We start from the raw sequence: 14,474 nt of genomic DNA on the forward strand, positions 1-14,474 counted from the left end.
GTTCTTTTCTTTTTTTTCCCATTCAGGTATATCAACTGGACAGAGCAGAACTATCCTCAAGGTGGGAAGGAGAGTAACATGTCGACATTATTAGAAAGAGCTGTGGAAGCACTACAAGGAGAAAAACGATATTATAATGATCCTCGATTTCTTAGTCTCTGGCTTAAATTGGTAAGTCTCAAGTGCCATCTAAGTTTAAAATATTAAACCAAGAGATTTTCTCTAGAGGTATTTGGTATACCAAAGAAATGGTAAAACTAGAGTCATTTAGTAGATGATAAACATTAATAAATACTTAATATTTGTTAAATTGGTTCTACTTAAACATATACTTAAATATAGTATAATAAGATTTTTCACCCCTTCATGATTGATCACAAGGTCTGTAGATCTCTCAATGGGTATGGATTATTTTATTCTAAACATAATTGGGCCACGCTACTGTACTAGAGGTGGAGGTGCAGGAGCCAACACTTGGCAGTAGCACAGTTGTTTGGGGAAAAGCTTCCCTAAATGATTCTGTTATCCCTGTCTCCCCTTTATGAGAATCATCACCATAAAAAAGTGATGATTTAGTTTTTTATTGGTCTTTGGACTTATTTCTAGTATATTATTACTAGTATTAATATATTGCTATAGGCCGGGCACGGTGGCTCACGCCTGTAATCCTAGCACTCTGGGAGGCCGAGGCAGGAGGATTGCTCGAGGTCTAGAGTTTGAGACCAGCCTGAGCAAGAGCGGGACCCCGTCTCTACCAAAAAAATAGAAAGAAATTATCTGGACAACCAAAAATATATAGAAAAAATTAGCTGGGCATGGTGGCGCATGCCTGTAGTCCCAGCTACTCGGGAGGCTGAGGCAGTAGGATCGCTTAAGCCCCGGCGTTTGAGGTTGCTGTGAGCTAGGCTGACGCCACGGCACTCACTCTAGCCTGGGCAACAGAGCAAGACTCTGTCTCAAAAAAAAAAGTATATATATATATATATTGCTATAGCCAAAAATGTCTTCCTGACCATTTTGTACTGTCTCACTTAATGTGTAGGAAAAATATATTTTTCATAAAAAACAATGACTAGGGTTTCTTAGACATTAATTTCATTTTTTTACCTAAAAGAAATTAGAAAAAAGTAAGCAATAAATATTTAAAATTGTTCACAACCACTATACTACAATACAATATTGACATTTAAAACTGATAAAATTTCTCACTAAAGGTCCTCTTGAGGAAGACTTATTTCAAATTTCCAATAGAGTTGACCCTTGAACAACAGAGAGTTTAGGAGTGCCGATCCCCAGAGTTGAAAACTCGTATATAACTTAACTCCCCAGAAATTTAATTACTAATACCCTGATTTGACCAGAAGGCTTACTGATAACAAACAGTTGATTAACACATATTTTGTATGTTATACATATTATACACTGTATTCTTATAACAAAGTAAGCTATAGAAAATAAAATGTTATTAAAATCATAAGGAAGAGAAAATATATTTATTATTCATTAAGTGGAAGTAGATCATCATAAAGGTCTTCATCCTCATCATCTTTATGTTGAGTAGGCTGAGGAAGAGGAGGGGTTGGTCTTGCTATCTCAGGGGTATCAGGCAGTAGAAAATCTCTGTGTAGGTGGACCTGCGCAGTTCAAACTTATGTTGTAAAAGGGTCAACAGTAGTAACAAGTACAGGAAATTAAGTGAATCCTGAAGGTATAATGTATCTTGATTTCTACAGTACATTTGACAAATATTTTGACATCTTTAGTGAGAGGTTGGAGAAATTACCTTATGGATATTAGTTACAGGAATTTATAATGAAGGATGGCACCTAAACAATGCTAAACAGATTTGTTAGCCTGATGACTGTGGTCCCTGGTGGTATACCAGTGGATTTTGTCCTTCATTCTGTTCTACATAATATTCTTACATGTGGTTTGTTAAGAGGTTGGAACCTCTAAGGTGACTTTTCTTTTTCAAGACAGTCTTGCTCTGTCATCTAGACTGGAGTACAGTGGCATGTTCATAGCTTACTGCAACCTCAAACTCCTGGGCTCAAGCGATCCTCCCACTTCAGCCTCCCGAGTAGCTGGGACTACAGGTGCATGCCACCACATCCAGCTAATTCTAAAATTTTTTGTAGAGACGAAGTCTCACTATGTTGCCCAAGCTGGTCTTGAACTCCCAGTTCAAGCAATCCTCCCACCTCAGCCTCCCAAAGTGCTAGGATTACAGGTATGAGCCACCATGCCTGGCCCCTGAAATGCCATTTTTATATGAAATTAGAACCTGTTTTGCATAGTTTCTAATGCTGATAAGTATCTGGCAGAACTAGTGTTTCCATGAATTATTAAATTTTAACATTTAAAATTTTTATATTCTTCTTAGTAATTTATTACCTTTTAACATAGTTGTACTTCTAGGAATTTATCTTAAGGGAGTAATATAAAATGTGAAAGGTTGTATTCATGAAGATATTTGTTATAGAATTATGTATAATTGGGCGAAATTAGAAGTTGTTTAAAAATCCAGAAATAGGGAAATAATTAAATTGTGGAAGATCTATTAGATGGAGCATTATGCATTCATTTAAAAATAATAGTGTGAAGGGTAAGCAGCAGCATGGAAAAATGAATGATGCAATGTTAAGTGAAATAAAAGCAAATTTTATGACCAAAACTTTATAAAATGATATATGTCCTTTTTTTCCTAAGGAAAAGAAGACTGAAGAAATATATCAAAATGTTTATGGTGTGAGGTTTTTAGTGATTTTTTTTTTTTCCTCCTCTTGCTATTAGAATTATCTATGTTGTATCTGGTCTCATAAAGTCCCTTCTAAAATGCAGATTTGACTGTCACTCCTTTGCTTATAGCTCTCCCCACCCTAACATTTACTATAAGACAAATTCAAAATTGATTAGCTTGGCATTCAAGTTCTGTCACAGCCTTTTTCTCTAGACTCCTGTCTTGCCTGGACTCCTAACCTACATTTAGTCTTCCTTGCCTTTGCTTATGCTGTTTTCTCTGGCTGCAATGCCCTCCCTTCCCGTTCTCCACCTGATGGAAGTCTATTTCTCCTTCAAGGCTAAGCTCAAACTCCTTGAAGCCTTTCCTTACCATCCCCTTTTCTTACAAATTAATCTCTCATTTTTGTTGCTTTTTTAGATCCTCCCAGTATGATCCTTATATTATATCGTAATAGAGATATTTTCTCCAATACAGAATTACGTATGATATCTCCAGTGATTGTTCGGCACATAATAGGCATTCAATAAGTGAACAGAAATTGGTTAACTGTTAATGCTTTTAATTTGTTACAGGGGCATTTATGCAATGAGCCTTTGGATATGTACAGTTATTTGCACAACCAAGGGATTGGCGTTTCCCTTGCTCAGTTCTATATCTCATGGGCTGAAGAATATGAAGCTAGAGAAAACTTTAAGAAAGCAGATATGATATTTCAGGAAGGCCTTCAACAGAAAGCTGAACCACTAGAAAGACTGCAGTCACAGCACCGGTAAATTGCTTCTCTGGAGCTTTTCTTAACTCTTTAAAAATAGTGGAAATAAGTGGGCTTTTTTTGTATTTGAATAAGTGTTCTCTGATTTGGCAAGTTAAGTTTACTTAGTTACTATTCAGTTTTTTAAAAGATATATTTTCAAATTTTTATTCAACATACAGTAAAATCCACTCTTTGATGTACAGTCCTATGAGTTTTCACAAATGAAAAGAGACACGTAATCATCATGATCAAGATACAAAATAGTTCCACAACCCCTAGAAGAATTCCTTCATGCCTTTGTAGTTAGTACCTATGCTTACCCTAAACCCAGGAAAACACTGATCTATTCTCCAGGCCTATAAACATGCCTTTTCCGGAATGTCATATAAACGGAATTTTACTGTATGTAGCCTATTGAGTCTGGCTTCTTTGATTTAGCCTAATGCATTTGAGTAGTAAAAGTTCTTTATGGAGTCTAAGTACAAGCTTTTTGTCAAATGTGTGAATCGTAAATATTTTCTCCGAGCTTAAGCCTAGTCTGTTCATTCTTTTAACTGTCTTTTATAGAACAAAAGTTTTTAATTGTGAATGAGTCCAATTTATCAAGTTTTTCTCATAGAGATTGTGCTTTTGATGTTATATCTAAGAAATATGTGCCAAAGGTTACAGAGATTTTCTACTGTTTTCACATGCAAGTTTTATAGTTTTACTTTTTACATTTCGATCTATGATCCATTTTGAGTTGATTTTTGTATAAGGTATGGTCCTTTTTTTTTTTTAACACATGAATGTCCAATTGTTTCAATGTCATTTGTTTAAGAAACTAACTCTTCTCCATTGAAATGCCTTTTACATCTTTGTCAAAAATCAGTTGTTCATGTTTGTGTAGGTTCATTTCTGTTGCTCTATTTTGTTCTGTTGATCTGTGTGTCTGTCTATCCACTAGTGTATACCACGCTATCTAGATTACTGTAGCCTTATGGTAAGTCTAGAAATCAGGTAATATGAGTCCTCTAGCTTTGCTTTAGTTCCTTTGACTTTCTATATAAGTTTCAGAATCAATTTCCTGAGATTTTGATTAGGATTGCACGTGAATATGGTATACCTCTCCATTTATTTAGTTCTTTGATTTCTTTTAATGAGCTTTGGAAGATTTTTATCTTTCAAGAATTTGATCCATTTCATCAAGTTGATGAGTTTATGGGCATAGAATTGCTCATAATATTCTTTTATTATCCTTTTAATGTCTGTAGGTTATGTAGTGACCCTCCCTTTTTCATTTCTGATATTGGTAGTTTGTGTCTTCTCTCTTTTTTCTTAGTCTGACTATAATATCAATTTTATTGATCATTGCAGAAAACCAGCTTTTGGGTTTATTGATTTTTCTCTTAATGATTTTCTGTTCTTAATTTTATTTATGTTCTTTATTTCCTTTTTTCTGCTTGCTTTGGATATAACTTTTTCTTCTAATTTAAGGTGAAGGCTTAGATCGCTGATTCTAGACCTTTCTCCTTTTTTATTTTATTTATTTATTTTATTTATTTATTTATATTTTTTGAGACAGTCTCCTGCTCTTGCCCAGGCCAGAGTGCCATGGCATCAGCCTAGCTCACAGCAACCTCAAATACCTGGGCTCTAAGCGATCCTCCTGCCTCACCCTCCCAAGTAGCTGGGACTGCAGGCATGCACCACCATGCCCGGCTAATCTCCTATTTTAATATAAGCATTTAATGCTCTAAATTCCCTTCTAAGCACTGCTTTCGCTGCATCCCACAAGTTTTGATATGCTGTATTTTCATTTTCATTCAGTTCAAAGTATTTTCTAATTTCTCTTGTGTTTATTTAGTGTAGTATGTTATTTAAATAGGAAATGGTTTTGGATTTTTCAGATATCTCCTTGTTATTTATTTCTAGTTTAATTCTATGGTGGTCAGAGAACATAATTTATATGATTTCAAGTCTTTTAAATTCGTTAAGGTTTATTTTATCACCTAGAATATGGTCTATCTTGGTGAATGTTCCATGTACACTTTAAAAATATGTGTATGCTACTGTTTTGGAGTGTAATATTCTGTTAAATGCAATTTAGGTCAAGTTGACTGGTAGTCTGTTCTGGTCCTCTGTATCTTTGTTGATTTTCTGTCTACTTGTTCTATCAATTACTTAGAGGGGTTTTGAAGTTTCCTTGTAATTTTGTCTATTTCTTCTTTCATACCCATCAGTTTTACTTAATATATCTTGAAGTCTGTTGTTAGGTGCATAAACATTTAGAATTGACCCCCGGTATTGTTATATAATGTTCCCCTTATACTCCTGTTCAGAAGTCAGCCATTCCAGCTTCCCTTTGTTTACATGATATATCTTTTTTCCTTTCTTTAATTTTTTTAAAACAGCTTTAGAGTTGTACAGCCATCACCACAATCTAATTTTAGAACATTTTTAACACCCTAAAATGAACCCTGTACCCATTAGCAGTTACCCCCCATGCCCACTTACCCTAGCCCCAGGCAACCACTAATCTGTTTTCTGTCTCTGGATGTGCCTATTCTGGACATTTCACATAAACGATCTTTTATGACTGTCCTATTTCATTTAGCATAGTATTTTCAAGGTTCATCACAGATGTGGAATGTATCTATTTTAGAGTACTTCATTCCTCTTTATTGTTAATTGATAGTCCATTATATGGATAGACCACATTTTATTTATCCATTCATCAGTTAGTGGGCATTTAGGTTGTTTATACTTTTTGGCTATTACAAAATAATGCTGCTATGAACATTTGTGTTACAGGTTTTTGTGTGGCTTTCCTTTTACTTTTAACCTGCCTATGTCTTTGTATTTTAAGTGGGTTTCTTATACACAGCAAATAGTTAGGTCTTGTTTTTTTCCCCTCAACTCTAGCAATATCTCTCTTTTTTGGTATGTTTAGCCCATTTAGTAGAATTATTAATATTGTTGGATTTAGGCCTACTATTTGATTATTTGTTGTCTTTTGCTCCTCTGTGGCCCCCTTGCTGCCTTCATTTGAATGTTTTTTTAGTATTTCATTTTAATTTATTTTATTGGCTTTTTGTCTAACTTTCTAAGTGGTTACTGTAGGCTGTATATTAATAATACACATACCTATACTTTCACAGTCTACTTAGAGTTAATATTTACCACTCCAAGTAAAATACAAGAAGCTTATGACCATAGAGGTCCCTTTATCTTCCCTGTTCTCATGTATTACATCTACATACATTAAAAACTCCACCAGACAGTATTATAATTTTTTCTTTCAACAGCCATACATATATATTTTATATATATTTTAAAGAACTTAGTAGAAAAATAGTCTTTGTATTTACTATTTCTGTTGTTTTTTTCCTTCATTTCTAAAGTTCCAGGTTCCCTTTTGGTATTACTTCCCTTTAGTCTGAAGAACTTCTTTTGGCCGTTTTCTTTTAAAGCAGGTTTATTGCCAGTAAATTCTCTTTTTCTTCACCTGAGAATATGTTCATTTCATCTTGACTCCTGAAGGAGATTTTCACGGAATGCAGAATTCTGGGCCCACAGTTACTTTCTTTTTAGCACTTTAAAGATGTTGTTCCACTATTTTTTGGTTTCCAAGGCTTCTGCTGAGAAATCTGCAGTCATCTGAGTGTTTTTCTTCCCTATATGTAATGTATTGATTTTCTCTGGTCTTGTTCAAGATTTTTTTCTTTATCTTTGGTCTTTAGCAGTTTGATTGTGATGTGCTTAGGCGTGATTTCCTTTGCATTTATTCTGTTTGGAGTTCATTGGGCCTTTTGAATTTGTAAATATATGCCTTTCACAAAATTTGACAAGTTTTCAGCCATTGTTTTGAAAATACTTTTGTACACCTATATCTGTTTCTTCTCTCCCTCTGAGACTTCTGTTACCTCAATTTTAGAACTTTTTCCCCCCTGATACCACGAATCAGGCCAAATTAGACCTTTTGATATCATTCCACAGGTCCCTGAAGCCCTGTTGATTTTTTACAATTTTTTAACTTTTTTTTCCTTTTTATTTTTCAGATCGGCCAGTTATTGATCTGTCTTCAGGTTCATGTATTGTTTCCTCTTCTATCTCCATTCTAATATTGAATCTATTTAATAAATTTTTTATTTCAGATACTGTATTTTTTAGGTCTAAAATTTCCACTTGATTCTTTGTTATAATTTCTGTTTCTCTGTTGAGAATTTCTATCTTTCCATTTATTTCAAATGGTTTTACCTTTATCTCATGGAGCACGGTCATAATAGCTGCTTTGAAATGTCTGTCTAAAAACTTCACTATCTGGGTGATCTTGATGTTGGCATTTGTTTATTGTCTTTTTCTTTGAGAATTGGTCACATTTTCCTGGTTCTTTGTGTGTCAAGTAATTTTGGATTATATCCTGGGCATTTATCCTGATACTATGTTATGAGACTCAAGTTCTTTCTCACTATATGTGGGTGTTGGTCCCACTGTCCGTTTAGTTTTCAAGACCTCTGTTGTGCTGCTTTAGGTTTATCTCCTGCATGTCCTGCTCAGGCATTAGTGTGGAATTTGGACAGTAGTTTATATCATAATTCAGTTCTCACAATCGTTTCTGTGCTGTTTTGAGTCTATGCTGTGCACGCATAGCTCAGGAGTGAACCCAGGATTTGGGCCAATTCATGTACTGAATTAGAAGATCCTCTTCTTCAGCTCATTCCTCTCTAGTATTCCTCCCATACTCTTTGGCCTTCAGAGTCCCCTTTTCCCAGTCTTCTGGCCAGAAATATGGGGTTTCTCTAGGAGTTTTAGATTCCCACACCACTTTTGCAACAGTTCAAAACTATGAGAGAAAACAGAAGGAAAAAAAAAAACAGGAAACAACCCTGTGTGGGTTTCTTTAAGTTTTAACTTGTCTCCACCGTCCACTTGATTTTGTTTCAGAGTCCTCAGTTGCTTTTTTTGTATATTGTCTAAAGTTTCAAATTCTGATCAGAGATAGAGAAAGGAGTATAGTACTCTTATTCCATCTTGGCCAGCACCTGAAATTTATTCAGTTTTTTGTAACTGTACTGACAGTACTTTTTTTAAAAAGGCTAGTCAAGTGAAACAGTGGTGGGAGTAGAGAATCCCTTTTGATAATACTTAAAACAGGCAGCACACACAGGAAGTTTAGTTTTCAAACTTCTGCCAGCTTTGCTAAAGTAAAATGTCATGTTGTATGCAACTTCATTTCATATGGGTCAGGAGAAACTGTGTGTGTGTAGAAAAAGGCATACAGACAGTGATGAAGTAGACATGGCAAGATGGTAACAATTGGCAAGTCAAATTTTATAATAAAAAGTTGATGGGAAACTGTGATCTTAATAAGTTCTGTAATCTTAGACTCTGTCACCATAATCTGATCCTTCGATCAACCTAATGATGATTTTCAAAGTAATTAATTTTAATTGCTCAAACTTGGACATTTAAAGGGGGAGCTAAATGATTCTAGCTAAAACCTATTCTGACCTCAAGGTAGCTCTCTTTATTTTGGAGAAAATAAACACTTTCTTTGGGATATTTCTGTATTTTCTTCCTTCAGCCTATTCTCCTTTGTTTACTTTAACAAATTAGAAATTTTGAATCTGGTGAGTAGTGGTCATTTCATTGAAATTTAATTGTCCATTCTCTTTAGACAATTCCAAGCTCGAGTGTCTCGACAAACTCTATTGACACTTGAGAAAGAGGAAGAAGAGGAAGTTTTTGGATCTTCTGTACCACAACGAAGCACACTAGCTGAACTAAAGAGCAAAGGGAAAAAGACAGCAAGAGCTCCAATCAGCCGTGTAGGAGCTGCTCTCAAGGGTAAGTTTGTTAAACATTATTTTGGAAAACCTTTGGTTTTTGATGGTAGGCAAATTTATGTAAGAAGATAATGCATAAATATACATGTGGACACTGTCCTATTTTTCTGAGTACTAGGTAGCAAAAAGAAGGAAGTCGGTTGGGGTTGCGGAGGCTCACATACCGGTAATCCTAACACTCTGGGAGGCCAAGGCAGGAGGATTGCTTGAGCTCAGGAGTTCGAGACCAGCCTGAGCAAGAGTGTGACCCTGTCTCTACAAAAAAAAAAAAAATTTTTTTTTAATTAAAAACAAGAAGGAAGTCAAAGGAGAGCTATTATCACAGTGTTCTGTAAAACCAAAATATTTCAGCAATTTTGTGTCTTAATTAAGAAAGACCTGATATTTAGGAAGCATCAAGATTTTCTGAGTTTGAGTTGTTAGTTGAAAGAAGATATATATTGATTGTAATATAGTAGATATTATCAAAGCAAAGCTTACATGTACCAAAGCCTCAGAGAATGATATTAATATGGTTAAGAATCCTGTCTTTAGCCTTTTGGGGCCAGAAATTAGACTCGGTTTGTACACCCAAAGATGATAAACAGTTTTTTAAAGTTAACATTGACTGTTTTTTAGAACAGCTTTATGTTCACAGCAAAATTGAGTGGAAGGTACAGAGAATAATAAGCTTTTATTAATTAAATTTATAGCAAACATGTATACCAGAATGGTTTTTTTGGTCTCTTATCCTTTTCCTGGTAACAATTTGTCAATCAGAATGTTACTTGATGATCCTAGAATTAGGATATAGGGAGTACTTGGTCCAAAAGAATATTTCATCCACTTCATGATAAAGCTTGATGTAATAATCAGCCCACAACAGAGAACACCCCTACTGTATAAGCTACTTTTGTGTTCTCTAGTTCCAGTATATCTCTGCTGATTTCCATTGAAAGAAAAATTTAAAACTGAAGAATAAAATTTAGGTTAATTTCTGGTAAAACTAGACAATGTTGCATTGATGACTGAAGGAAGATGTAGAATGTCCTTTTTGGAAATCTGTGAATAAAAAGATTGTAGGTGATAAGGAAAAGGAAGAATTTTAAGTAACAGACAAAATGCATAAAAATGTAACTATTTTAGGCTGGGCGCGGTGGCTCACGCCTGTAATCCTAGCACTCTGGGAGGCCGAGGCGGGTGGATTGCTCGAGGTCAGGAGTTCGAGACCAGCCTCAGCAAGAGCGAGACCCCGTCTCTACTAAAAATAGAAAGAAATTATCTGGCCAACTAAAATATATATAGAGAAAAAATTAGCCAGGCATGGTGGCACATGCCTGTAGTCCCAGCTACTCGGGAGGCTGAGGCAGTAGGATCGCTTAAGTCCAGGAGTTTGAGGTTGCTGTGAGCTAGGCTGATGCCACGGCACTCACTCCAACCCGGACAACACAGTGAGACTCTGTCTCAAAAAAAAAAAAAAAGTAACTATTTTGATTCATTAAGGTTTTTAAAAAGAATTATTAGTTTTAAAAATCTCTTCAATTCTGTGGTAGTAGAAATATTCTCGTTGATTTGGGGAAGAATAAATGTACCTTATCTGCTTTCTAAGTTGATAATTAAAGATTTTACATGAAGTTTGAATATTTTTTCTTCTAGTTCCAAGCCAGCACAGAGGACTCCAAAATCAAGTTTCTCAACAGATGCAGAGTAATAGCAGAATTACTGTTTTTGATGAAAATGCTGATGAGGCTTCTAGAGCAGAGTTGTCTAAGCCCGCAGTCCAGCCATGGATAGCACCCCCTGTGCCCAGGGCCAAAGAGAATGAGCTGAAAGCAGGCCCTTGGAACACAGGCAGGCCCTTAGAATACAGGGTAAGGACCCTTAGATCCGATGTTTTTGCCGGTATAACAAAGACTTCAGATTTAGAGTAGAGGAGTACTTTTAGCATCTAATCCCACTTGAATATTTAGGCATGGTCTATATATGTTCTGTCAGAATGTAAAACTATGGTGATTTTAGTTTTCTTTTTCATCTCCAGCCTCGTGGCAATACAGCTTCTTTCACAACTGTACCCCCCATGCTTCCCAGTTTTACTCCATATGTGGAAGAGACTGCACAACAGCCAGTTATGTGAGTTTGATTTCTGGATATTTTGATGTGGGAATTATTAAGAGTGGGCAGAGGCACCTATCCTAATTCCTGAAGGTATTTTCTTTTTTGTGCAAATAAAAGTAACCAAAGTTTTGTATATCCTTTATGTCTGTATTCCTTTGAGTATGTTAGGGTTAAAAGACCATTTGGAGATTTTTTTTTAAGGAATACACTTATTAATTAGATGTGTCATTACGTTACTGTAACAGAGATAATCACTGTGATTTAAGCGAGATATTCTACTTTTGTTATTGACAGTAATTAGAAATTATGATAGTTTTTCCTTTTATCCTACTCTTTCCTTCTGGACATCTTTTTCTCCTTTCTAGCCCTTATTTCTGTTTATATGAAAAAGTATGGCAGGTGGTGATTAGATACTCAAGCCAGCATGAGATTTAATTTAACATTTAACATTGCTGAATTCTAATACTGGGTTGAATTCTGTGTCTCAGTGTAAGAGTTTTCTCAACTAATTTATAACCCCCCCACTATATGCTAAGTACTGCAGGAATACAAAAGTAAATAAGATTTTGGACAAAAATTCTGTCTGATAAGTACTCAAGACAAGGGGCCGGCTATTAAGAAAATCTATTTATAGAAATTGATAGCCTACATTTATAGATGTCTAATTTTTCTAATGTTTCAAGTCACCTTGTAGAAACATGAATTATGTCAAAATTAATATGATATAGAAAATATTGAAGTTTATTCTTATCTTAAATTCTTTTTCATGGCTATCTTATTTGACCTCTCTGCACATTTTTCTTTAGGTTATGTTTTTCTTAATGATGTGAAGGGGCTCTTCATGGATTAAGAAAATCAACTCAAAATCTATAATAAGAGTTGCAAATATTTTCCCTGCCTTTGTCACTTGTCTTTTGGTCTCATGTAGCAGTAACCATTATAAATATATTTTTAATTCTTATATAGTCAAATTTAACAGTTTTCTTTATGACTGCTGTGTGTCCTATTCTTCTTTGCTGGAATTACTACAACCTAATTAATCTCCCTGCCTTCAGTCTTACTCCTCCTCAAGCATTCTCTATGCTGTTACAGGTTTACAGTGCATGTCTGATCATGTTGTTTCCCTGATTAGAATCTCTTGCTAACTCCCCATAACCTTTGGGATGAAACCCAAACTCAACATCTATTATGAGACCCTTCATGATTTGTCCTCTGCTAACATCTCCAGTTTTCCCTTCCTACATGTGCTCACACTAGACTGTAAGTTCCTGAAGTTGTCTAGAATAGCCTCACAGCTACCTTTACCCCTCTTCTCTTCTACCTAGCTAATGCTTATTCCTCCTTTAGGACTTGGCTCAGATGTTATCCCCTCCAGGGAACCTTTTGTGAAGCACTTCCTGTTATCCTTACCCATCCACACACACACCCCATTCTGCCCTAGCTTTACTACGTGGTCTCTGTCACTGTACTTACCTCCTATCATAGCCCTTCTTGTTTCTTCCTACCTGCTAGAGTGTTACCACCTTTTGGTCAGGCATTGTGTCTTCCAGCTCTTTAACTCAAGTACCTGGCATACAGTAGGCATTAAATCAATGTTTATTGAATGGTTGGATGTATGGAGTTAGAAAACCAAGTACTTTTGGAAATATATTTTATGTAATCCAATTCCAGAGATTTAAATACAAAAATTACTTGGATACCAAGATAATGTTTTATTTTCCTTAATTTTAAATTGTTTCTTCTGCTGACTTTTTTCTTAAATTAAAAATTCTATTTTGGAATAATTTTAGATACACAGAAAAGATGCAAAGATAATACAGAAAGTTCCTGTATACCCTTCATCCAATTTCTCCTAATGTTAACACTTTATAAAACTAAGAAATTGACATTGGTACATTACTATAAACTCCAGAAAGCTCTTCAGATCTCACTAATTTTTCCACTTTCTGTTTCTGGCACCAATCCACAATACCACATTGCATTTAGTAAGCTCACTTTTCTTTGACAATTATTCCCCCTAGTTTCTTAGTATAAATTGAAAAACAACCCAATTTGTTCCAACCCAAATTCAAATCTCCTTTTATCTGAAAAGTTTTTCTGCCTAACCTTAAATTCATATAATGTCAATTTATTTTGTGTAGCTATTTCAGTTTAGAAAACATACTACTTATAAATAGCTGATATCAAAAAACTTGTGGGTTTTCTTGTTTGGTTTTTGTTTGTCTTACTAGTTATGAGGTAGCTAAAAAAGATTTTCTAACTAGAAAATAATATAACCAATTTCTCAATCATAGCTATTTAGTGCAAATTCAGTTCTAGAACCCACGTTTTCTGACTGCCAGTTCTTTTGAAATATATGTCATTTGTAATATGCTGTCTCTCCTACATAAAGCTTTTAGTCTTTTAATCTTGTGACAGATTGTGTTGTGTAACAAACACTGAAAACCAAAATTGTAAGGTATGACTAAAAAATAATAGGACACGTGAAGATCTAATTACTTCATCTCACCTCTTTAATGGCCTTTTCCCTGCTTTTTTGTCATGTCCCCTATGTCTCTATTCCTCTATACCATTGGTTTGCAGCCTTAGCTGTATATTTAGAATCACCTGGAAAGTTTTTTTTAAAGCAGCTTTATTGAGATATAATTCACATACACTGTGATTCACCCAGTTAAAGTGTGAAATTCAGTAGCTTTTAGTATATTCAGAGTTGTGCAACCCTTACCACAATTAATTTTAGAACATTTTTATCACTCTATAAAGAACTGTGTGCCCATTACCTGTCACTCTGCATTCCCCACCACTACCCTAACCCTTACTCTAGCCCTCGCAACCAACTATTTTTTGTCTCTATAGATAATTTGCCAATTCTAGACATTTTATATAAGTGGAATCATATATGGTACTTTGTAACTGGCTTCTTTCACTTGTGTAATGTTTTCAAGGTTCATCCATATTGTGATATGTATGAGTACTTCGTTCCTTTTTATTGCCAAGTAATATTCCATGGTGTGAATACATGACATTTTATTTATTCATTTATCAGTTGATGGAC

The 14,474-nt window shown here is 35.0% G+C and overlaps 1 protein-coding gene across 1 annotated transcript in view; it reads left to right on the plus strand.

The window, feature by feature from the left end:
- Positions 1–14,474, plus strand: part of BUB1B (BUB1 mitotic checkpoint serine/threonine kinase B) — a 53,118-nt gene that overhangs the window by 9,191 nt on the left and 29,453 nt on the right. Inside the window, exons 4-8 of the mRNA XM_045531706.1 lie at positions 27–171; positions 3,316–3,512; positions 9,157–9,326; positions 10,961–11,175; positions 11,343–11,434. Coding sequence (XP_045387662.1) covers positions 27–171; positions 3,316–3,512; positions 9,157–9,326; positions 10,961–11,175; positions 11,343–11,434 — 819 coding nt within the window. The remainder of the gene's footprint in view (positions 1–26; positions 172–3,315; positions 3,513–9,156; positions 9,327–10,960; positions 11,176–11,342; positions 11,435–14,474) is intronic.

The sequence above is a fragment of the Lemur catta genome, chromosome 1 (genome assembly GCF_020740605.2).
Source record: "Lemur catta isolate mLemCat1 chromosome 1, mLemCat1.pri, whole genome shotgun sequence".
Taxonomy (NCBI): Eukaryota; Metazoa; Chordata; class Mammalia; order Primates; family Lemuridae; genus Lemur; species Lemur catta.